The 23,785-nt window shown below is 29.3% G+C and overlaps 2 protein-coding genes and 1 long non-coding RNA gene across 3 annotated transcripts; 2 read left to right on the top strand and 1 right to left on the bottom strand.

Moving 5' to 3' along the window:
• Positions 1-10,929: 10,929 nt before the first annotated feature.
• On the top strand, positions 10,930-12,905 carry LOC101218262 (heavy metal-associated isoprenylated plant protein 7). The gene is made up of 5 exons (XM_031880302.1): positions 10,930-11,226; positions 11,309-11,576; positions 11,667-11,872; positions 11,978-12,065; positions 12,225-12,905. The coding sequence occupies exons 1-5, from the start codon at positions 11,218-11,220 to the stop codon at positions 12,653-12,655; spliced, it is 1,002 nt and encodes a 333-aa protein (XP_031736162.1). The 5' UTR covers positions 10,930-11,217; the 3' UTR covers positions 12,656-12,905.
• Positions 12,906-20,479: 7,574 nt separating this feature from the next.
• LOC101218502 (palmitoyl-acyl carrier protein thioesterase, chloroplastic) lies at positions 20,480-23,346 on the bottom strand. The gene is made up of 6 exons (XM_004153139.3): positions 22,562-23,346; positions 22,259-22,392; positions 22,003-22,116; positions 21,640-21,817; positions 21,345-21,413; positions 20,480-21,020 (listed from the first exon to the last, which is right to left on the bottom strand). The coding sequence occupies exons 1-6, from the start codon at positions 22,985-22,987 to the stop codon at positions 20,781-20,783; spliced, it is 1,161 nt and encodes a 386-aa protein (XP_004153187.1). The 5' UTR covers positions 22,988-23,346; the 3' UTR covers positions 20,480-20,780.
• Positions 20,914-21,951, top strand: LOC116402741. Its single transcript, XR_004215344.1, has 2 exons — positions 20,914-21,013; positions 21,534-21,951. It is a non-coding gene; the product is annotated as an uncharacterized LOC116402741 (long non-coding RNA).
• Positions 23,347-23,785: the final 439 nt, after the last annotated feature.

Here is a 23,785-nt window from a genome sequence, read left to right on the forward strand (position 1 = left end):
TTTTTTAAAAAATTTGTTCTTCTAATTTTTAAAAATTGAGACTATAAATGCTAGTTCTACCTTTAAATTATATGTTCTAGAATTAAGTTTGACTTATTGAATATTATTATTTGTTATTTTGGTGCATTTCTTTGTTTTATTTGCACCAAATATTATGTTTCTTTCTTTGTTTGAATGTGGCGCTTTCAAGGTATTTTTCCTTTTACCTCTTTTGACAAAAAATATGGATTTGTTTTTTTTTATCTACTTTTTCTTTGTACATTTTCTTTTTCTTCTCATCATTTGCTACTTTATTTTAAAGTAGATTATTAAATTTTATTTATTTATCTTTGGTGGATGATTTTTTTTTTCTTTTTTGCCATTTATGATCTCTTGGTGGTTCTTTTTTTCTTTTTGATTGTTAGTTTTAGTTTTGTTAGTTTTGGATTTGAATTGATATTTACTCCTTTTGAATGTTGTCTTTCTAGATAAGGTTAAACTTTTTATCTTACTTTTTCATGCCATTCATTGTAATGTTATTTTTGGTACTTTTATTTTATTTTTGTGTAATTTACTTTTCTTCGATAGTTCAAAATATTTTCACCATTTCGTTGTGTGGTTTGGTTTCTTTTTATGTTACATTCTTATTTATTATTTTTCTATCTTTGCTGTTTGGTTTGTCTAGTTTTATTTTGTTTTCTTTTTCAATTCTTTGTAATTTGTTATACCATTTTTATACTATATTGTGTTCTTTGAGTCTATTATTTTTAGATATATATTTTAGGATGATGGTAGATTTTTTTCACTAAGGACACTTTTAAAAATAGCAAAATAAATAAAAATATTTACGATCTATAGCAAATTTTTTATTAATAATAAAAACTGATAGACTTTTATCACTGTCACTTGTAGAAACATATTTGTGTCTTATCAATGTAAATTATTGACAGAATCTGAAATTTTGTTATATGTTCGTAAATATTTTGACAAATTTACTATTTCTGATCATTTCTATTTTCATTATCGTTTTGGATGTTTTTTTTTCACCCCTTGTCTATCTAATTCTTGTCCTTTTCTTTTATTTGACCTTTCTGTATGAAATGCTGTATCTTTATCTTTCTCTTTGGTGAAAGCACCATTCTCACTTTTGTGACTTTTGTGCCTTAGTTGAAATATTAGATTTGGTACCTTTTCTTTTGGTACATTCCTTGTAGAACGAATGTATAATTTGTTTTTCTTAGATGGTTTATAAAATAATCATATATAATTAATTTCTTTGGTAAACTTGTTATATTATGAGATGTATTAATTTGTTAGTTTTTTACCGTCCAACGCATAATTTTTTGTGAGTAGAGAAGTGTAGAATGACTACTTTTTTCTATTTTCTAGTTCACGTTTATAAATATTAGTTTTAGTAGTTTTTTGTTTTTACTCTTTTGGTCATATATTTCATTTGTTTATAAATATTAGTTTTAGTAGTTTTTTGTTTTTACTCTTTTGGTCATATATTTCATTTGTTTATAAATATTAGTTTTAGTAGTTTTTTGTTTTTACTCTTTTGGTCATATATTTCATTTGTTTTGGAACGAATGTGTAATTTTAATTTTGTTGGATGGTTTAAAATATTTTACTCCACGTTTGTTTCTTTATGAAATTTTTAGTTCTTCTAGTTTTATTTTGGATGTAATTCTAATTCGTGGTAATTTTAAAAATAATAATTAAATATATAATAATATTTTTAAAAATTTACAAATATAGCAATATATAATAATATTTTTAAAAATTTACAAATATAGCAAAATCTATATTTGAAACTTTTATTTTTCACGATAGACTACATTAATAGATTCTGACAAGTTTTGTTATATTCGTAAATGTTTTAAAATGTTGCTACTATTATGGTCTATCATTAATAGATTCTGACAGATTTTGTTATATTTGTAAATGTTTAAAATGTTGTTATATACTTAATTATTTTGAATCTAATGGTTGTATTTAAAATTATGAGTTCTTCTATTATTTGGTACACTTTTTTATATTATTATTTTCTTTGGTTTTATTATTTTATGAGATAACAGTTTGTTAGTTTTGTGCAAAATATTGTAACACATATTTTGCTTCTATATAATTTCTTTGATTCCTCTATTTATCTTTTAGTTCTCTTATGAGTTTTTTTTCTTGAAAATTGTGGATTGTATTTTGTGTATTTGGTGGATTTTTTTTCTTTTCTTCTTCTATTTTGTGTATTTGTTGGAATTTTTTCTTCTTTTCTTCTTCGTTACTTCTTTTTTCTTTTTCTTAACGTGCACTTCGTCAAAGAATTGAAACGGAGATTTGTAGCTTTAGTGGGCTATTTTATTTCTTCTCTTTTATTTGGTCCATTAGTGTAGGCCCCAATATTTGGTTCTATTCTTGGGCCTCACGGTACTGGGCCCAATAAACCCTACGGTAAATCTGCTTTTACGTAGTTGGTGGAACATTTATCAAATTTATTTAGAGAGGGATTTGATTACAATTACTTTTATTCCAAAATATATTTTTAATCATCAAAACTAACTTAACTTTTTTTATGTTTATTGCTTCTAACTCAATGTTCGTCGAATCAGATTTTGATTTTCATTAACTCAAACGTACGTTCCAAAAGAATTTCAAACATGACAATAAACAATTTAAACCCTTTTAAAAAGTATTTTCATAATCTTTAGTATACTTAAACAAAGTATGTTCCTTAATTGCAATACATAGTGAGATTGTTAAAACGTTAAAATAGATTCTTTACACCAACAAGAGTCAACCTCTACAAATAACTAAAATTGGGAATTCAATGTTTAAAACAAATCATGTATTAGTCTAATCATAGTCTTAACTTGTTAAGATATACGTCTTTCACTAACGGATCATAAGTGGTAATAATTTTTAAAATGTTGTTTAAATTGTAAATTTAATATTCATGATTTGAAGAAGATATAATTTATTTTCCATGATAGTGACTATTTACATTTACCAAACTTTTGTTCAACCATATAGAAACTATTGATGGGACTTTATTAAACCAGAGTTTGAGTTCTTCTTTTGAAACTATAGGACAAAATTTTAATCTTGTTTACATTATAGTTATCAAATTTGTAATTTAACGAGAAAAAACGATTTAACTAAAATTTAGGTTAATATGAAATTGTGAAGTTTAATTATGCTTTTATTTTCTGCATCCTCTGTGACTGAGAATCATCCTCCTCGTTTGTTTTAAAGACTTATTAGTGTGAAATTTGTCCCCACAAAAAAGCCCGAGTACTCACAACAAATTACAAATTAATTGTTTTTAAAGTGAGTTTATTAATATTTAGTGATTTACGTAATTGGTCACAGGTGTAGAGCAGCATGGGCCGAAACAAATCACAGCCGATAACATTGGGCCCATTAAGTATTTGATTCCAGAGCAGCAGCTTCTTTCTTAAACATATTTTTTTTCTTTTTATTTCATTTATATTTTGATAAGATTGATCACAGATCTTTTATTTTGTTTCCTATAGTTTTTTAAATAATGTTGATCAAAGATCTTGTTGCTAAAGTTTTATTTCTGGAAATGGAAAAATGATGAAATACATTACAGAAACCAAACAAATTTGAAATGAGAGCAAAATTACAAAAAGTCTCTTTAATTTATAATATTTTTTTGAAAAAAGGGTCCAGTCCAAAAACATTAGAGGAAGATCACAAATCACATGGATGCCCCAGTTTACCACTCTCATTCCCCCATGATATGTTTTACTTTTGTTAGACATCTATCACATTTTAGCCCCTCCCATTATTTATTGCCTTTTCCCTTTCTCTTATTTGACCACTCCTTTCTAAAATAATTTTATTTATTTTTGCATTCTTCTCTACTCCACTTAATCCAGAAGCCTCTTCATCTTAATTATGCATCAAAACCTAGATTTGACTCATCACTATTACTTGGCTACAACCATATCCCCCCCAGTGTTCATCCTTACCTTTCTACACTCTCTAAATAGATCACAGACTTAATTACACCCTTTCATTTAGGATAAGTTAAAACCCACTCAAATATTTTGTTGGCTTATCATGAATCACAACACACCGCCAAAACCAAATCTCCTTACTTTGTTTGGCATTTTTTTAGCTTACACATTTTTTCTTTTCTTTTTCAAATGATTTAACACATCATATTGAAAGATAAAGTTTCAAAAAGTTAAATATAACAAAACACACACACATATATATATGTATGTATGTATGTATATACACAATACATACACAGTTCCCCTCGTTTGCAAACATTTCCGTGTTACCCGGCTGACACACCTTGTGTTATGTTGCCTCTACGTGTACTAATTCAATGGAGATGACGTGTACCTTTGACGACCACGTGGCATCTCTCTTCCTTTTCCTCTTTTTTCCCTTAACCAAAAAACATACAATACACACACATTCGTTGCCACGTAGGCTCCAAATAGATAACAGTTTTCTTTTTTTTTAAAAAAAAAAAGTCGGTGTCTTGTGAAATATACAAAAGAAAATGATAATTAAGGATCATTAATTAGAGTTATATAACACGTATTTCACTCTTTTTAGACAAAACCACGTGGAAAATTGAGAAGACCAAATAATTTGTCTTCATACTTAGTAATTAGTAGGGTCACAATGACGTGGATTTGCCATCTCTTTATTGTTATTATTATTGTTCTTCCAATTATAACTCAATCAAAGTTTTGTTAAGAGTTGTGTTGTGTCAATTATTATTCGTAATAATAACCTAAACCCATCAGTTTTTTGTGCTTTCACAACCCAATCGAATCTTTCCACAAATCAATTTTTAATCTATTTTGGCAACCCCATTTTTAATTATTCTCCCAGAATTAACACATTCATAAATGTAAGTTAATAAAATATGGTTTCCATTTACTTGGAGTTGGGTTGTATGAATCCCAAATAATTAGAATTAATATCAACATATGTCTATGACACTTAAAATAAAAAATAACCCTAACTTATCTATAAACTTCTTAAGTATTTATAATTATTTATAATTATATTTAAGACAAATTGTAATGGATATCTAAAATTTTTTTAACAAATTTTCAAATACAATCAATGTTTTTTAACATACTATAAAAAAAATTGATCAATTTTGTTACGTTTATAAATAGATTCTTTTTTTTCTTTGTCATATTTAATATAATTTTAATTCATATAACACTTTACTTTTACTTTCCACCTTTTTAATATAGTTTATATGAATTTTATATGTTATTTTGCGCCATCCTATAATTTATATCAATTTCCCAACTCAGAAGTTTTATAAATAAACATGAATCTGAATAAAACACTATATATATACATGATAAGCAATATTTACTTTGATTATAAAATGCAAAAACTTTGGCGAGCAAACACAAATTAAGTTTTAAAAGAGTAAGATGACTATGTCTTCGACGATGTGTGAATCTTAAAGATCCATATAGTAGAGAATATCTAATGTTCTTAAAATGTTTCAATAAAAACATTAATGACATGCACGAACATTTTACGTTGGAGTGTAAATAAACAGAATAATTCACATATCCGTCATATATAAATATTAAATTTCTCAACTAGTACAAAATTTATGATAGTAATTATTAGAATAAATGGTTGTCATTTATGTTTTTTAATGGATAGGTGCTTCATGAATGGATGCATCATTTTATGGAAAATGATATTTCGAATGGTCACGAATAAGTCCATAAATAAGTTTATTTCTATTTGGTTGAAAGAAGATTCATATTAACAATTCTTTGTCTTCTAAAAACGAATTTTTCTCCATGTCCACAATCTTGACATTTTGTAGATTCTGTTGATCTTCGTAAATTTATCTTAAAAAAACAATGTAAATTTATTGAACTCATATCTATAAACACAGATATGGTTCTTTGTTTGTTATAAAGATAATATAGATGAACAGTAATGGTAGATAAAGAGATGAAGGTTTATGGGTTATTAGCCACAAGTGATCCATTATTCTTTTTTAAAAAAAGCAGTTTCATAAGAAGCTGCAAATTGTGAGGTACAATTTAGAAACAGGTTGAATGAACAATAACAATAAAAATAAAGGTGTAATGAAGTGACATAAAATAAATAAGAAAAAAGAAAGATGATTTGATTTTACATAAAGATTCTATAGAGATGTCATAACTCAGCATTCACATCCAATTACAAATAATTGAAACTATGAAAATTCATAACTTATACATCAATTCATTTCTTGTCAACCTTCTCTGGGTATATCTATTCAAATTACGTACTTCCTACAATTATTTCTTTCTTATTTACTATTTTTCTTTTCTAATTTCTTTCTTTAATCCACAAATTTATCATCCACCCAATTTTCAAACCAATATACCAAATAATTTATTTTTAGATATTCTATTGATTTATCTTTGCCTCAAGTGATTAAATAATTTAATACAACTCAATATTTTATCATAAAAATGGAATTATTTTTAGATATTGTAAAATATTATAACTTATATAGGATTCTTTGTGCCTATATATATAAATATTTTTTATCTATTGTAGTATATCAAATATTGTAATATTGTGTTATGTTTGTAATTATTTTAATAATTTTAATTTGGTTCTTTGAAATATTTTTTCTAAATTTTTTTTTTTTTGTATTTTTTAAATTTAATGAGATAATCATGGAATGACATTTTTCTTATTGTATTGATTAATTTTAAGGTGAGTTGAAGTGTTGTGTTATGGCGTGCAATACATTTTGATTTCTCTTTAATGCGAAGATGTTCAAAAACAGTTTTATCGTTTTCAAAAACATATAAAGTCAATATTAGTATTCCATAGAAAAGACTTCAACAATGAACTATAAATGTATTTGTCATTTTTTTTCTCTTAAAATGAATAAATAATTAATTAAAATTATACCTTGATCTGTAGACATTTTATATTGATTATTGAAGAAATTAAAATCTAACTTTCAATAGTCTCTCTCTCATGGCATGTTGATTATATTTCAAAACAATTAAAACAAACTATAAAAGCATTAAGACTTTTGAATTAATAGCTTACATACCTATTAAACACTTTTAAAGCTAAAAGACATGTTTGACCACGAATAGAACTTGTAATATTTATGGAAAAAAAAATATATAATATGGTTGTATGGAAAATTTGATTCCTAACAGGAGATGGAGATTGGAGAGGATGGTCAGAGGGTGAGGTCCTACAGAACAAGGGTATCTGAAAACAGTGAGAATTTAAAGAAGTGATATGAGTGACATTATATTGTTGGGTTGATGAATAATTGATGATTATTTCAGAGTTGAATAGATAAATAAATATAAGTGGGTGCAGAAAAATAGCAGAGAGAGACACAAAGACACAGTACTATAGACTATAGGTTATAATTAATTTTGTGTATCGAGGTTTCATTTAAAACTATTGTAATATTCCCAACTTTAGTACGACCAAACAATATGGGATGGGATCCCATTATAACGTTTTGTTTTATCTTCTGTTTTCTCCTTTCTTCACTACTCACACCAACGCATATCTCTTCTTCTGCTTCTTTTTATTTTTAATCTCTCTCTCCCACTCTTTATTAAACATTACTATAAGTGTAACAGTAGCTTCTGTTTTAAATATATATATACCTACTTTCTAGTCTATGTTGATGTGGGTTTCTCAAGTTGAGAGAATTAATTAGCTAAAGCAAAAAATAAATGGAATGTGGGAAGTTGGTGCTGGTGTGAATACATAGTTGGGATGATGGGTCTAATCACTATTCTTTTCTTTGTTTTCCTACGTTAAGGTGAGTATTTGAATATTCCGAACGAGTTGATGTTTTGATTGTTGAACTATTTATGTTCGTGGTAACCTATCATTACCATCTTTCATAGTGTGATAATACTCTAGTGAATAGAGGTTTTATGTGCACATATATAGACATTGAATTTTTGACAAAATATTAGAAGAGGAATTGTCTCATCACATTAGAAAAATTTAAAGAGGTTATAAACTTTAAGGGATATATAAAAAGAATTTATGATCTAGTGTTTTCTTCTTTGTTCTTTATTCATAACAAAAGCTCCTGATTTGTACCAACGAAACAACACTATTTACTTTTGTGATCGTACATCTTTCTCATTTCTAATATAAATATATTAATCTCTATTAATTTAACTTTGGTTTGAAAAAAAGGCTTAAAAAGCTCCAAAGGTGCATGAGGGAATTTACTATTATTCACCTTTTAACTTGGACTTAAAGTTTCACTTCAATACTCCTAACTAATGGTTGCTAGTGACCATGTTAACATTCTTAAAGTAAATTTGTATTTAAAAAACGGGAGAACATTTTTTTCATGATCATGAACAATAAAAAAACTCTATTCTATCTTTATCTTTACAATATTTTCGTATTTGTAGAAATAATTGACCTCACTTATATCTTTAACGAAGTTGTTTTTACTTTACAATAAATTAAACAAAGATAACGTGACGAAATGCGTCAAAAAGAAAAGAAAAGATAGACACATGGATTGACACAAAAAGAAAGGAACTCGGAAGTAGCAAAGTACAACAAGGAATTAAACGAAGAAGATCACTCCGAATCAAAATTTTCCTATTGGATGTGTAAAGACAATTTGGTGTAATTTTATGAGTATATAAAGGAGAAGAAGAAAAGAGAAAACAGTACCAAAATTAACAAATAATATGGACCACTCAGTAAAAGTTGATAAAAAAAAAAAAAGGCACGAGTTTGAAGTAGATACTTCTCGATATATATATATGTTACGATGGATTAAAACTCTAGTCGATAAGCATAATTTGGATGCGTAGAATCAAAAGTTTATTATATGTTGTAAGTATTTTTTATATTTTATGATGGTGCACTATTGCATGTGTGAGTTACTGCACCACATGCATATTCTATTAAGTTGTATACATATTTCGCTTTCTATATGGTCCTTCCTTCCTAATCCATAAATATTATTTCCATTACATTAAATCTCATCACCTTTCTTTCACTTTCCCTCTTCTTTATTATTTCTCTTTACCTAACACAATTTTGTGTTTGGTTTTTGTTCCCATGCTTCTGGAATTTAAATATCATTATTATTTTCTCAAGCACTTCTTGTATTATATTTAGTAAACTATTGATAAAGATATTCAATACTTAATAATCAATGTTGCCAATAAATGGTATAGGTAAAGTCTTTGTAATTTAGGGTTTATTATTTTCAATTTGCTCAACCATTAACACCCTCTTTGTAAATAACCAATCTCATTAACTTAATTATAAAATTATATTTTTTTGTCTATTTTTCTTACTTATTTTTATAAATAAAGTAGAGTTAGTTGATCTCGTAGATAGAGTACTGCTTCCATTAGTAAAATAAATTAATTCGTGGGGTTTATGTATTCACTTTTATATAAGATTGAGTGGTTTTTCTAGTTTTGCTATTATATACTTATAATTGAGGAAAAAACGTTGACACCGATTAGAAAAAGTTTGTTTATATGTTATGGATCTTTTGAAATTAAATAGAGATAATTTTTCTAGAGAAGTATAGAGAGGGGTGGAATAAAATTTTAGAGGTTGAAATAATGTCTATAAAGTTCTACTGAGAGTGAAAGTAGATAGTGAAGTGAAAAATATTGTATGTAAAAGTTAGAGAACAGACAAATTTTAAATATACACGTACAAAAAGATAAGAAAGAGATGTATTAGTTTGTCATTCAAGAGGAGCTTTAAAATAAGGTAAAAGTATAGTACGTTTTAAAAGAGTAAAATCACAATACAAGAAAATCAAGTCACGTCAATTGATTTAAATTCTACTTTTGATTTGCTACCGTACAAAAGAAGAGACGAATACGTAATATAAATTTTATCACTTGTTAATTAACTTTAACTATATCAATTTTATTCGGCTTTGAATGTTATGGATGTCTTCTTAAAGAAATTTGTGTTTAAATAAACAAATTATATATATATATATCTATATAAAAAGAACTTGTTCTAAGTTAGATATGTATATTTGTTTGTGTGTTAGAATTAAAATATTAAATTTAAGAAGGTAAAGATTGAGGGATGTAACAATTTATTTTTGGGTATCAAATGTTGCCTTAAATGAAGAAATTGACAATAATGTAAATATGAAAGTAGAGTAGAAAGTAGTTTTGTTGTAAGCTAAGTTGTCCACATGCCTACGTGGAGATTGTATTTAAGAAAATTCCCAAATAAGTAATTTAACTTTTGCCAGCACAGCACTTATCCCTAAGGCAAAAGGGTGAATACTCAATAAACTCAAATTTGGCCAATTTTTCCATTTCAGAACTCACTCCACTGCTCCACCAATTTAGAGCTATATTTGGAAATCAAATTCATTAATTTACAAACTTTCAATTTTACAACTCACTTCCTCTCTCAAATTCTGTTTCTTTTTGTCTTCTCCCTTTTCACCCCTAATTTATGTTCTTTTTTTTTTGGTTAATGTAGAGAGAGTAAAATGATATATTGAAAATTGGTAGGTGATGAATAAGTGAAGAGAGGATTGGTTTGGTTTTGTGGTGAAACGTAAAACGAAAATTAGTTGTAGTCTAAGTTTTGCGTTGATCACGTTTTCTAAACCCAATCATCATACACAAACAAAACAACTACACAATCCTAACCATCCTCACACCTCATTTACAATTCTTTTTTTTTACTTCTTTCTCCTTGCCATTCCACACTTTTATCTCAAATACATCCTGAACTGCAAAAAATGATATATCTAACTAATTTTTTAATTAAAAAGTTCAAACTAACCTTAATAGAATGTTATTACTAATTACTAATTACTAATTGACTATTTTTCTTTTATGAATCGTGGTCGCTCGCAGTTGGAGCCAAAAGAGTGTCTTAAGAATGAGGAGAGATTGGCGTTAAAGAAATGAGGTGGGGAAATGACAGAAATGCCCAAAGTAAAGTGAGAAAAAGAGAAGAGCATGAGACCTGCAGGGCGCAGGCAGCATTTGGCTTAAAAATATGGCGTCTCGGTTGCATGTTCTCTTTATATAACGACACCTCTCTCTTCTCCCTCTCTTCTTTATTATTATTATTATAATTTCACCTTCATTCTTCACTCACAAACCTCTCATTTCAATCTCTTCTTCCATTCACTAAACCCTCTACCCTCATTTCTTTTGCCCTTTCCACTGCTTCTGATTTCACGCCCCTCCAACCATGGGAGAGGTTTCTCTCTCTCTTACTATCCACCAATCCCCATTCATTTCTCTCTGTTTCTCTTCTTATTTTTTTTTTCTTTTTTGTTTAGGAGGAGAAGAAGCCCGACGAGAAGACAGTATCTGCTGAAGAAATGGCTGTTCAAAAACCCCCGCCTGAGGATGTTAATGCCAAGGAGAAGAAGGATGAAAGTAAGCCTTCCGAGAAAGAGGAGACGAAAACAGAGGAATCTAAGGATGGGAAGGAACCCACCAAGGAGCAAGCTCCACCCCCGCCTCCGCCGGAGATTGTGCTTAAGGTTTACATGCATTGTGAAGGATGTGCTCGGAAAGTTCGCCGTTGTCTCAGAGGCTTTGAAGGTACTACCGATTTGAAAAGCAGCGTAAAGAGGGGAAAATGAGAGGATTTTTATTGTTTTTTGTAATGGGATTTTTTTTTTTTGTTAGCAGGGGTTGAAGATGTAATCACTGATTGCAAGACCCATAAAGTGGTTGTGAAAGGGGAAAAGGCGGATCCATTGAAGGTTTTGGATAGAGTTCAGAGGAAGAGTCACAGACAGGTGGAGCTTCTATCTCCGATCCCAAAACCGCCGGAGCCGGAGGAACTAAAACCAGAGGAGAAGGAGAAGCCCAAACCTGAAGAGAAGAAAGAAGAGGTATTAATCACAAACCCAGCCACACACCTTATTTAATACAGTCCTCTGTTTTTTTTTCTCTATTTCTGACAAATCCAACTTCTAATTTGCTGGTGCAATGTGCAGCCTCAGGTCGTGACTGTAGTATTAGGAGTCCATATGCATTGCGAAGCTTGCGCCCAAGAAATCAAAAAGCGCATATTGAGAATGAAAGGTTTCGCATCATTTTTAACCATCAACTCAAACTTCAGAGCTTCGAATCCAACTTTGAATCTCAAAAAATATATTATATGTAGATCCCCATTAAACAATTAATTCCCAAATCAGATCCAATTCTAAAAATCTGTTTTTTTTTTTTTAATTGTGGTTGCAGGGGTAGATGCAGTTGAGGCAGATCTGAAAGCGTCACAAGTTTCAGTGACGGGCGTTTTCGACCCACCAAAGCTTGTGGATTATGTGTACAAAAGAACTGGAAAACACGCCGTGATAGTGAAGACAGACCCAGAAAAGAAACAGAAAGAAACAGAAGCTAAAGAAACGAAAGAAGAAAAAGCAAATGAAGAAAGTGGGAAAGAGAAGAAAGGCGACGAGGGGGGCGAGAACAAAGAGAGCAACAAAGAAGCAGAGGGTGGCGGCGGAGAGGCTAAATCCGCCGTAGAAGTAACGCCGGAAGAAACAATATTGGTGGAATTGAAAAAGAATGAATATTATCAGCATTACCCACAAAGGTACGCCATGGAAATGTACGCGTATCCTCCCCAGATTTTCAGTGATGAAAACCCTAATGCATGTTCTGTTATGTGAATGCAAAAGACGAAGAACATTCATTTCAAGGGTTTAAAAAAAAAAAAATTAGAATGGAGGGAAAGATGAAAGATAGCGATAATGAAAATGAAATATGCTCTCAAAAAAAAGATTATGGTTTCTACAGAAAAGACTGTAGAATTTTGTTGGGGATTGTAATTTTTCTTTTTCTTTTTCTTATCTGTTTTGAAAAAAATGGGGATGTAAAATAATGATATGGAATAATATTTGTCATATAAAATTTGAAAAATTTGTGAATGATGTTACAATATACATATGTTGTTTTCATATATTTATATAACTCAGTATTTGTCTTCAGTGATGGCACAAAATCAGAATCAGATGGGTTTATACTATAAAAAACCTTATTATTAAATTGTCACAATTTTGAGGTTTTAAGCAAAATATATGAGCCAAATCTTCACTTCTAAAGTTCATAAGGTTGTTTGAAATTATTATGAACTTATTTTTATTCTTTTAAATTTTCAAAAAGAGAGATGGGAATGTTAATGTGAGTGGGGACATAGTGGGGGATGAATGCCTTTGCTTGCATACGTACAATTGGGTGGTAGTGTGTGTGCGCTATGTTAGGGTCCTCTTTTAAGGGGGGTGGGGGGATGACTATAAAATAGTAAATACAACCTACATATAATATATGGTTTTAATTAGTGGGAAAATATACCCTTTTGATTCTAGTACTTTTTCAGTTTCTTTTTTTAAAAAAAGAAAAGAAAAATCAATTAGTGAAGTTAAGTTAATTAGATATTTATTTTTTTAAAAAAAGGAAATTGCATTTATTAAATAGGAAAGTTAATAAATGGAATTGAAGTTGATAAGGAAGTGCATTGTTTGGAGGTGTGGCAGAAAATATTTGACCATAGTCTTTTCCTAAGAAGTTGCCTTTTTGTAATGTGTTTAATGGAGATATTCCCAAGAGTGGTTTTTATCGGGAATCTCTTTTTTCTCTTCTTGCTTACCCCTAAACACACAAAATGTAACGTCACTCCTACAACCCTCTACACAATACCAACCCACAATCAATGAATCAACCAAACAAACAAACTAAGTGAGTTTTATTTTAGAGAATATTAATCAAGTATATAAGAAAATTTTAAAATTCTTACAAATATAGCAATTGGGTTGGCATAGCATGAGATTTGTGAGGTTTGAAGAAGATAGAGAAGATGATATAGTTTGAAAAAGCTATTTTTTTCATATATAAAACAAAAGTAAAAGGGTAAAGGGGTTTAATTTAATTTTGGATATATATAAAATAGAAGTTAAAAAAGTCAGTGCCATTTTGTTCATTATTCCAACTTATTCTTTCCACAACTTTATCTGAATTTTCACTGCACATCCACTATAGTTCCCCCTCATTATCTCCCCCTTTTCTCACCTTCTAATATCAACAAATATCATTTCATATACATACATAGATAAGGTTCTAAGTCCTCCATACTTTCCTTCTTCTTACTCCACTTTTCCGCCCTTTATTTCTATTTCTTCTTCTCCCTCTCGCAGTAGGAAGTGACACCCTAAACAATCTCAAAATATTCATCCTAATGTTTCTCCATTGTTTCATTATCAATTATATTTACACCCCCTCTCTCTCTCATGCCATTGAATTATTTTCTAAATTATTGAGCAATATATATTGATCATAGAGGTGATTATTGTACTACCAGTAAAGTAGCATTAAGTAATATAAATTTATATTGGGTACCTTTGAATGAAATAATAATAAATAGAATAGGTTAATACCTAAAAGGATATTGGCATTAGCACATGGAATTGCTTAGCTTTTTGGTGATGTCTAATGTTTCAAAGTGGACTATGGAGGGTTGTGCCAACAGACAACGGTTCAGTTAATTCAAAATCTTCATAATAATAATAATAATAATAATAGCAATATTATTATTATTATGACTCTTTTTCATATATTTATTATTAATATCAACCATTTTAAATTTTATTTATTTATTTATTTTCAGATTCCACCACCCCTCACATGCTCCTTTCTATTCTAACACTTTCTTTTTTCCTTTTGGTTTTAATGGAGTCCATTTATTTGATTTTTTAAATGTATATTTTTACTATCTTTGGAACTTGTTATGTTTCATGTCCAAACAAAAGCTTATGTACCTCTTTTGGTATAAACTAATTCAAAAGTTAAACATTCTTTTATTATTAATTTCACATTATTCCATGCTTTATTATTTTTTTAATTTCTCTTAACTTCGCCATCATTGAGTTTAACTTTTTTACACCTTTTCTTTTCGACAGTTTTTCAGTTCACTTGTCTAACTTCAAAACCATATTCTTTTTTCTTTTTAAATATATATTTTATCATATCATTAATTAGTATTATCTAATATGGTATGCAATGCAAACCTATCAAGTTCAAAAGAACAAAAGTATTGGAAACCGAGGTAAACTTATTTTTATATTTATTGTTGTTTGTTATTGAAATGAGATAATTATCAAAATTATGTGGGTATGAAGAAGACCTGTTCAAAGAGTAGAAAGATTTGAATGTATGACCAAAACAAAAAAAGGGGTGAAGACATTTAGGAATTATGCAATTTGGGCAAGTTGAGCAATATATATATATATATATATATATATATATATATATATATATATCAAATTTAATTAAAGTGGATAGCTATGTTTATCAACAAACTGGTAGCTATGGATAAGTGGGATTGTATAGAGAGGAATGAATGCTAGGGCATTGTTTGGTTGATCCAGTCAAATATGGAATCTGATTGTGAGTTTCATATATATTTAACTTTGGTTAGTGGAATATTCATAAGAAATCACCACAACTCAACTACACGAAACCATCTTGGTTGATAGTCATTTTCTTTTACTTTAGGAAAAAGAGAATAATTATGCTTTCTTTACTGTAAACGTTTCCTCGATCAGTTTCTTTGTTTAGGTTTCATAACAAAGTAATATTCAACACATGATATGGTATTTTCCTTTTCAAGAGATTTGCATTGTATTTAAAATATTTTTCAAGGACAAACAATAAATGAGGATAGTACATAGTAGTACTTATATATTATATAAATTATAAAGGTTTTATACCCAATGTTATAATTAGACGAGACATTTTGTCTACTTATGGAGTGATAAGACATGCCACGTTGCTTCATGACTAAAGTTGCACAAATTCTAACCCCTTTACTTGAACTGATTTTCATATCCCATTGAGGAACTGCTGATCTTATTGAGGAACTGCTGATCGTTAAGACATGTCACGTTGCTTAATGTCAAAAGTTCAGTAAATAACTATACTCTCATTGAACTAATTATACATATAAACTTTTTTATTCAAAAAACCAGTAACAAAATTTGGGGCTTTTTAAATTTACTTTTGGGTTTGTGATTAAGAAAGATACATGTGGAGGATGGACTATGACTTGCATGTTAAAGACTAGAGAGTAGTATAATATTTCAATAGAGAAGGTCAAAAGTCTATCCAAACGTTTTAAAATCTAACAAAAATGAGTAAAGACAAATCAAGATAGACTTTAATAGATATTAATTACTAAAATGATAGACATTAATATCTAAGTTTGTTCTAATTTATTACCAATAAAAATATTTCTAACATATTTACAACTTAAAATGATTTTCCATAAAAGGTCACCAATTTTTTTATCTTTGTTTACTGTAGATTATGTCATTTCACTCCAAAAGTGGAATAGAATATCTAAAATTCTTGGGGGTAAAGTTTAAAATATGCTCTGGATTACCTTTTCATAACAAATTGGTTTCTAACTTTTTGATGATTATATAGGCAACAAAATCAATTTTCGTGAAGGAGTTACCTTTGCTTTATTATATCTACTTTGATTTTGAATACATCTATTTAAAAATCAAATAATCATGCTTAGAATGTTATGTAATAAAATCTTTTGGTTGGGATTTGAAGGAAAATATGAGTATTAAATTTAATTCATAAATCAATTAATGAGCTCATAGTATAGAGAAGTGAGCCTAAGCGGTTGTAAGAGAGTTTATTGTTTGTATGATTGTTAATGTAGATTAACTAGTTGTTTAATATTTTTTTTTCTTGTAAGACTATGTATTATGAATAACCCATCGAAAGGTGTAATAGAAAGTTTTTGATTATGTTTAGTAATGAATTTTGGGCTAATACCCTTTGATTGCGTGCCATTAAATTGTCATATATAATAAAAAGAAATATAATATAGTAGTAAAAATGTTTGTTTAATTGAGTGAGGAAGTGATGGCGGCCGTGGAAGGGTTAGATTCAATTGATGAGTAGTCTGACAAGTGACAAAGGCATTCAAGAGTTAACCAAAGCTGGGGTCCATGCCCCTTCCTTGATCACTTCTTTCTATGCCCTTTCTAAGCGCACCGTTTCCACTCCTTTTCAATTCTCTCCTCATTTTAGTATTTTATATTTATCAACAACTTCACATTAAAATATATAAATTTGATTTGATAATTGTCAAAATTTGTAGACATGTATTCCAAAATGAGGGGTTGCTTGTGACGTGGATCCTTATGTTTTTCTTTTTTGTAAGAGTAAAAATAAAAGAAGATCCTAAACCCTGATCCCAGATCTACAACCACACTGACACCCCCCTTCCCTCCTCTTTTCACTCTTCATTCCCAAATATTCCCTTTCATCATTATTACACTACAAATTGCTGACTCACCCCCACCCCTTGTAAAAATAAAATTGTATTGAAACTTTTTAAGTGTCTCAATAGCAATATGATGTTGTTCACTAACAACTTTAAGATTTGAGAAAATATAATTTGAATTGGAAGTTTAGGGTAGTTTGGTAATTGCATATTTTGAAATACTGGAGGGTCCCACATTATGGGGATTTTTCATATGTTGGTTGCCCAAACCCACGTGACTACCTCTCTCTTTTTGTGTTCAGAGTTTTGAAATATTTTCTCTCTTTTTTTTTCTTTCAAAACATAATAAACGACTGGTTATGATACATGATCATACAAAAATTGATTCAAATTTTAACGATCCTACTGATCATGACAAACAATTATGTAAGTTAGGGAAATGGTCGTATTAATTATGATAAACGATTGTGTAATCAAATGTAAATGATAGTTAAAAACTTCAAATTTAACAATTATTTTGATAATCTTAAACGATTGTATTGACTATAATAAGCAATTATTTAGATCATACCAATACGATTGTATAGTTCTTTTTAAACGATGAGAAAATGACATCAAATTTAAATTGTTGATCACGGTAAACGGTCGTGTTGTTAATGATAAAAAATTATTTAGATCATGTAAAAATGATATTTTTATATTGAATACCTAAAAGTAGAAGTATCTTAAGAAAATATTGGATAACATTGGATGAATAAATATTAAAGAAAAAGAAAAAAATGATTAATCTTGATAAATCTGAAAAATTGAATTTTTTTACCAAATTTATGGAGTTTTATTTTATGTTACACATAATAGTAAATATTTGTTTTTGTATCATAATTTTTCTTTAAATTGATTTTTGGTATGAAATATAATTATAAAGAAAATGGTGAAGGTTAATCCTTCCTCGCTTATTGTGCAATTTCTGCCCTTTGCAGAATGCACGCACCGACTCCTTACGCCTTTTTTTTATTATTATGTATTTAATCAATTTCGTACTTTTCCAATTAATATATTTTTATAACTTTCTCATCACAACATACTTACAAAATATAATTCATATTCCTTAATTATTAACATCATTTTCTTCAACCAACAAAAGAAAAAATTATTAACATGATTCGAGTATGATTTAATTAATCGCAACAATAATGTAATTAAAAACTATATATATCCAATTGATTATTCAATTTGAACTCTTTTTTTTTATTTGTGTGAAGATTTAAAATGTGAGAGATTGTTTTGATACATACAAGTTATTCCTATCACATTGGACATATTGCAATTAAGGAGTTAGATATTTGATTTTTCTTGTATATGTTTTTGGATTAAAGAAAGCAATAAAATTCATCAAACGTGAAACTCACTTAAAGAATGGGGGGGTTTAGTATAAATAATGTATTAAATAAGTTTTAATAAGTAGTGTGACAATTAATTAAAAGGTACTTACTTTTTGACTACATTCAGGAAAAAGGGAAGAAATAAAAGGGATTGTTGCATCAAAGCCTCACGTGGTCTTTCATTTACAAAAAGCCATTGGGAAGACACACAAAAAGAGAATCAACTTAAAAAGAAAAAGAATTAAGAGAATTCATGCCCCTTTAACATTTGTTTTTATGATAACATAACATGCATGAGAATAATCATTATATCCTATAATTGAAAAGGGTAATAAAAAACTATATATTATAAAGTTGAGCAGTCAATGATTAAAGGACCACTGTCTTCTTAAGGTGTATTATGTATGGTTTATTGAACAAGAATGACAGAAGAGCAATGGCATTTGGCTTATTATTCTTCATCTTACCCAAAAACAATGCCAACAAACCTTACAATTAATTATTTATTTAATCAATGCCTTAATTAACTGATCATTAACTTAATTTGCAATCATCTCTCTCTAGCCCAAACTTTGAACAACAAATTATATTTTGTATACTTTTTCATTCATCCCCTTTTGACCAAACCTAGTGCGTTTGGTGGATTGCTAGGGATATGCTCTAGAAATATGAATTGGTGTAGGGACAAGTTCTTTAGCAGCTTCACACTTTTTCTTGAACGAATTTCAATTTGATCATCCAAAATTAAAACATATTGTTATGTGTTTGTATGGTTGAAAAGCAATTATAAGAATGTGCTATATATAGTAAATCATGTAGTGTACTTTTGGTTTCTCTTTTGTCTTCCTTAGTTACTTTTTGATACTATTATTAATTTGGTGAGTCAGAAATGTGTGGCATGCATTGATGTGGTGAAGGAATTTGTTGACACTTTTTCAGATCCATAAAATATATTTCTTTTGTTTATACAATTATAGGATTTTATATTTTCACCAAATTACTTTAGTATTATCAATTACATTCCCACATTCTATCCACTAACCTATATGACCCATCACCAATTTTAAATACACCAAAACCCTACTTTTCCCCAACCTTATACATGTTATATGCCAAAATTAAAATGCACCCATCTTTATGTGTTAATAACGATAAATTTGTAATTTGAAGGATAATGTGATCTAGGAAAAGATGAAAAGATCATTTCCATTGATTTAATGATATAAATTTTAAAATCAAAATGATATACTTACAATAAAACTTTGACTTAGGATGTTCGTATTAGGATTTTCAAGTCATATTAAATTAATTCTCGAACCAAATGAATTAGAGTATATATTTAGCTTATAAACTAAATTCATAGCTCAACCGTGGTATATCGTCTCTTGCTTAAGATATAAAAGAGGTTAGTTTGGACTTTTTACCATAAAACTACTTTTTTTTAGGCTTAAATAGATATTGAACTCTCTATTCATAAAATGAGGAGAGTCGGGATCAACCTCATCATCAGCCGTGGCCAAGATCGAGTAGACCGATTTGGCTCGGAGGTGCAATTCTCTGGTTTAACACTTTCACTATTTTCTTTTGGGAACTCCATAAGCCCATTACGTGTTCTATAACCCAAAATTACCAATAATTGTAGAAGAATTGAACATCTAATTGATCTAGTACCACTGGATGTTTGAAAGTTTATGATCTTTAATTTTCTATGCCAAACCTATTACGGGCCCTTTTAAGTATTTGGCGTATCTTGAATCATGAACTATTTTAGATTAGCTTTAGTCCAATATCCAAAGAATTCAGATCATAAACACAAATCACAAAAATAATCAAAATGTAAATTATTCAGCTAATAGCGTTTCACAGAGTTAAACATTGGAAAAAAATTAGAATCAATGACTTTACATCTAATAAGTATAAAAATTACAGTCACATTGCGACTCTCAAATAAAAAGATAATTAATAAGTAGACATCGCTTTGGACGACAGACAAATAGTTCTAGACACACAAGAAAGAAAAAAAGAGAAAAAATAAAAATACAAAAACAATTGTTTGGAGAAAAATTTATGTTTAAAAGGGATTAAGAAATTGGGAGTGGGTTTGGTTTAGTTGGAGAATTAATTAGTAAAATATTGTTTGGGCTTCGAATTCCATTGAGTTCTGGCTCTCACAATCTCATCCTTATTGGGTTGCATCCGAAGAAGGTGGGTGTAATGGAGATTTTTGGAAAGGTCTCCGGTGGCTGTGGTGGTGGTGCTTGTCAATGACTCCACCAGATTGGATTGCCGGCATTCTCTCCGATATTCCAGCGTCATGCTCGTTAGATCAAAATCTTCCAACACAGTTATTGGTACACTCTGCAAAATTATATAATATTCATTTCCATTCTCATTCCCATGGTAGCTCTAATTTAGTTCTGGTTGTGTTTATAAGCTATCAACTAACTATATCTTATTCAACTTTCAATATTATGTATAATTAAAATTTTAAACTTTCTAATTTGAAGAGTCCTGAATTCATCGAAGACTTTTTGCTATTTTTTTTATTAAACAGACGATGAATGAAAGTTCAATTATCACTTATAAGATAGAAGATTGGGAAAGTTGAGAGACTGAAGTTATTTGACATCATTATAAAATTTTAAAATGCTAAAAATTATAGTTTAAGCTTTAAATTTGTACCTCCAAAATCCACCCTATGTATTTAACATTGTTGACATGCTGGTTGGCATCCATGTCGTTCCATCTAGGCTGCATATGTCGACAAATATCACTGTTAATAACCACAACATTAAATATTTATCTATGCTATCGTAGGTTCGACATCAACATAGGAAGGAGGTTAATTGATATATTTCCATTGTGATGTAGGAAAGGCACGAAAGGAATTCGAAGGAGATATGATCTTTTGCATATGTCTACTTTAATAATATATATCATCGCAAATCTACTTTGGTGATTGAGTTTTGATACTCACTGCTAAGCCTGATCGAATTCTCTCAGCGGTTTTATCAGTGAGCTTGTCGATCTTTTCGCTGTCGTTTTGGTCAGTGGGGATGGCGATTCTATTGAGATAAAATGGGGTCAACTCTTCTCTAACTTGGTCTGGTATTTTTGATAACCTTCTTGTTTCTTTGTTCATTATAACCCATGTGCTGAAATCCAAAAAGAATTGTACATAACAAAAAATTATAATGTAAGAGAGAATATTAACGAAAACATGAATGGAAATTATGTGCATGAATATTATTTGTTATATTATAAAATATAAAGTTGATTTGTATATCTATTCAAATGACAAAATTGTTGAAAAGATTTACATATAAACTCTTTTATGTACCTAGTAGCTCGAGTAATAACCTCTCGAGTATGATAGTCTCTTATAATCCAATCACGTCGCATCCCATTTTTGCCAGCTGCGTCAACCCAGGTGTCTATCTCAACAACATCTCCCCTGTATAATTGAATTAATTGAAGTGAAATGAAAGTATAGAGTAGATTAAGATGAAGTAAACGAGTACAAAAATAGAAGTCTAATGAAAGGGTTTAATTAATTTATGTAACACAATAGACTAGAATAGAAGAGAAGAGAATACCAGCAACTATATCTCTGAACTTGAACGTGAACACGTGTAACAACCCAGATGAGTTTCCGGAGGCTCATCTCCCGAGTGGCGCCAAAGTCATTTCCGGCCAAACCCGAGCACGTTACATGATTCAGCGCTGTTTCCTGTTTTGTTTTGTTTTTTTGTTTTTTTTAATTTTTTCATTTCATTTCATTATTTTTATCTCAACAATCACCAAACCATACTTTAAAATACAATTGATCCTTTTAAATCAAATTCTTAAAAATAATAAGCTATCCGTATCCGTACATGCTTTAAATTAAACAAACAAACCTGAAGAAGATTCATGAGAGTTTCCATGGTGGCAGTTTTATCTGGTCCAATTTCATAAGACCTAATAATAAAGGTTTGTCCATAAACAAACTTATCTTCTACAAACCTCCCAAGAAGACAATCATGGAGAGGCTTTTCTCCCTCGATGGCGCCGCTTTCTTCCACCAACAACGACCCTCTCTTTTCGCCGGAGAAAACCGGAGCCTCAACATGAACCCCATTTACCTTCTTCCCATTTACCAAGTCCACGCTTCTACGTGAACTACTCCGTCGGCCCCTCACCATCACAATGCAGAAGTTACATCGTCGGTTGTTCAAACCACGAGGGTAACACGAGGCGTAGGAATAACAGTTGTTGTTTTGGAGTTTGGAGAAATGGGTAGTTAAGAATGTTGGATTGAACGATAATGGTGCAATGGAAGCCATTGAATAGTGGTAAATGGATGGAGTATGTTGTTTTTAAATTGAAAAGAGGGAAAGAAAGTAAAATGAATGTGTGCGGAGAATATTAAGAAAGGGAATAACAATGAATTGATTCTAGCTAGGTCATGGTTGGCTAAAGAGAAGAAATGGGAAAATAAAAACATTAACCCTAGTAGGTGCAACCAAAAGATTTTAATTTAATTTGGAAAGGAAGAAGGTAGAAGAAAGAGGATGGAAATTGGGAAAATGGGTAAATGAATAAAGTAAATGTATATAAAGAAATAGAGAAGATGGAAGGAAATGGGAGTTTATTGTTGAACAAACTTTGAAATAGGTGGGAGAGAAATCTAGAGGTCTCTTCCATCCTTAACTTACACGCAAAAGTGGAGAAATATGAATGGTTTAATTTGGCCATTTATTTTTCTTAATTATAGACTCCTTGAATAATTGTTGAATTAAGTTAATAATAATTGACCAATTTTGGATATATGCAATGTGTATTTTAGATAATTTGATTGAAGAGAAGTTCAATACAAAACATTAGGAACTTATAGTAATTAAATATGAATTTTACCACCTTAGCTATTTCAAGATGAGTAATGTTGGCTTTTTAAAAGAGTAGTGTTTGAGATAAATTTATTTATTTTAGTATATATTCAAGTTTTATTGCTTTTAAGAGTTGGATAAATAAAAGGGTAATTGTCACGATGATTTTAAGAATAATAATTAAAAAAATTGCAAATATCGTTGATAGACTTGTATTAATATAGGCTCGTATAATCTGTCGATGATAGACCAATT

This window comes from Cucumis sativus, chromosome 1 (assembly GCF_000004075.3).
Source record: "Cucumis sativus cultivar 9930 chromosome 1, Cucumber_9930_V3, whole genome shotgun sequence".
Lineage (NCBI taxonomy): Eukaryota > Viridiplantae > Streptophyta > Magnoliopsida > Cucurbitales > Cucurbitaceae > Cucumis > Cucumis sativus.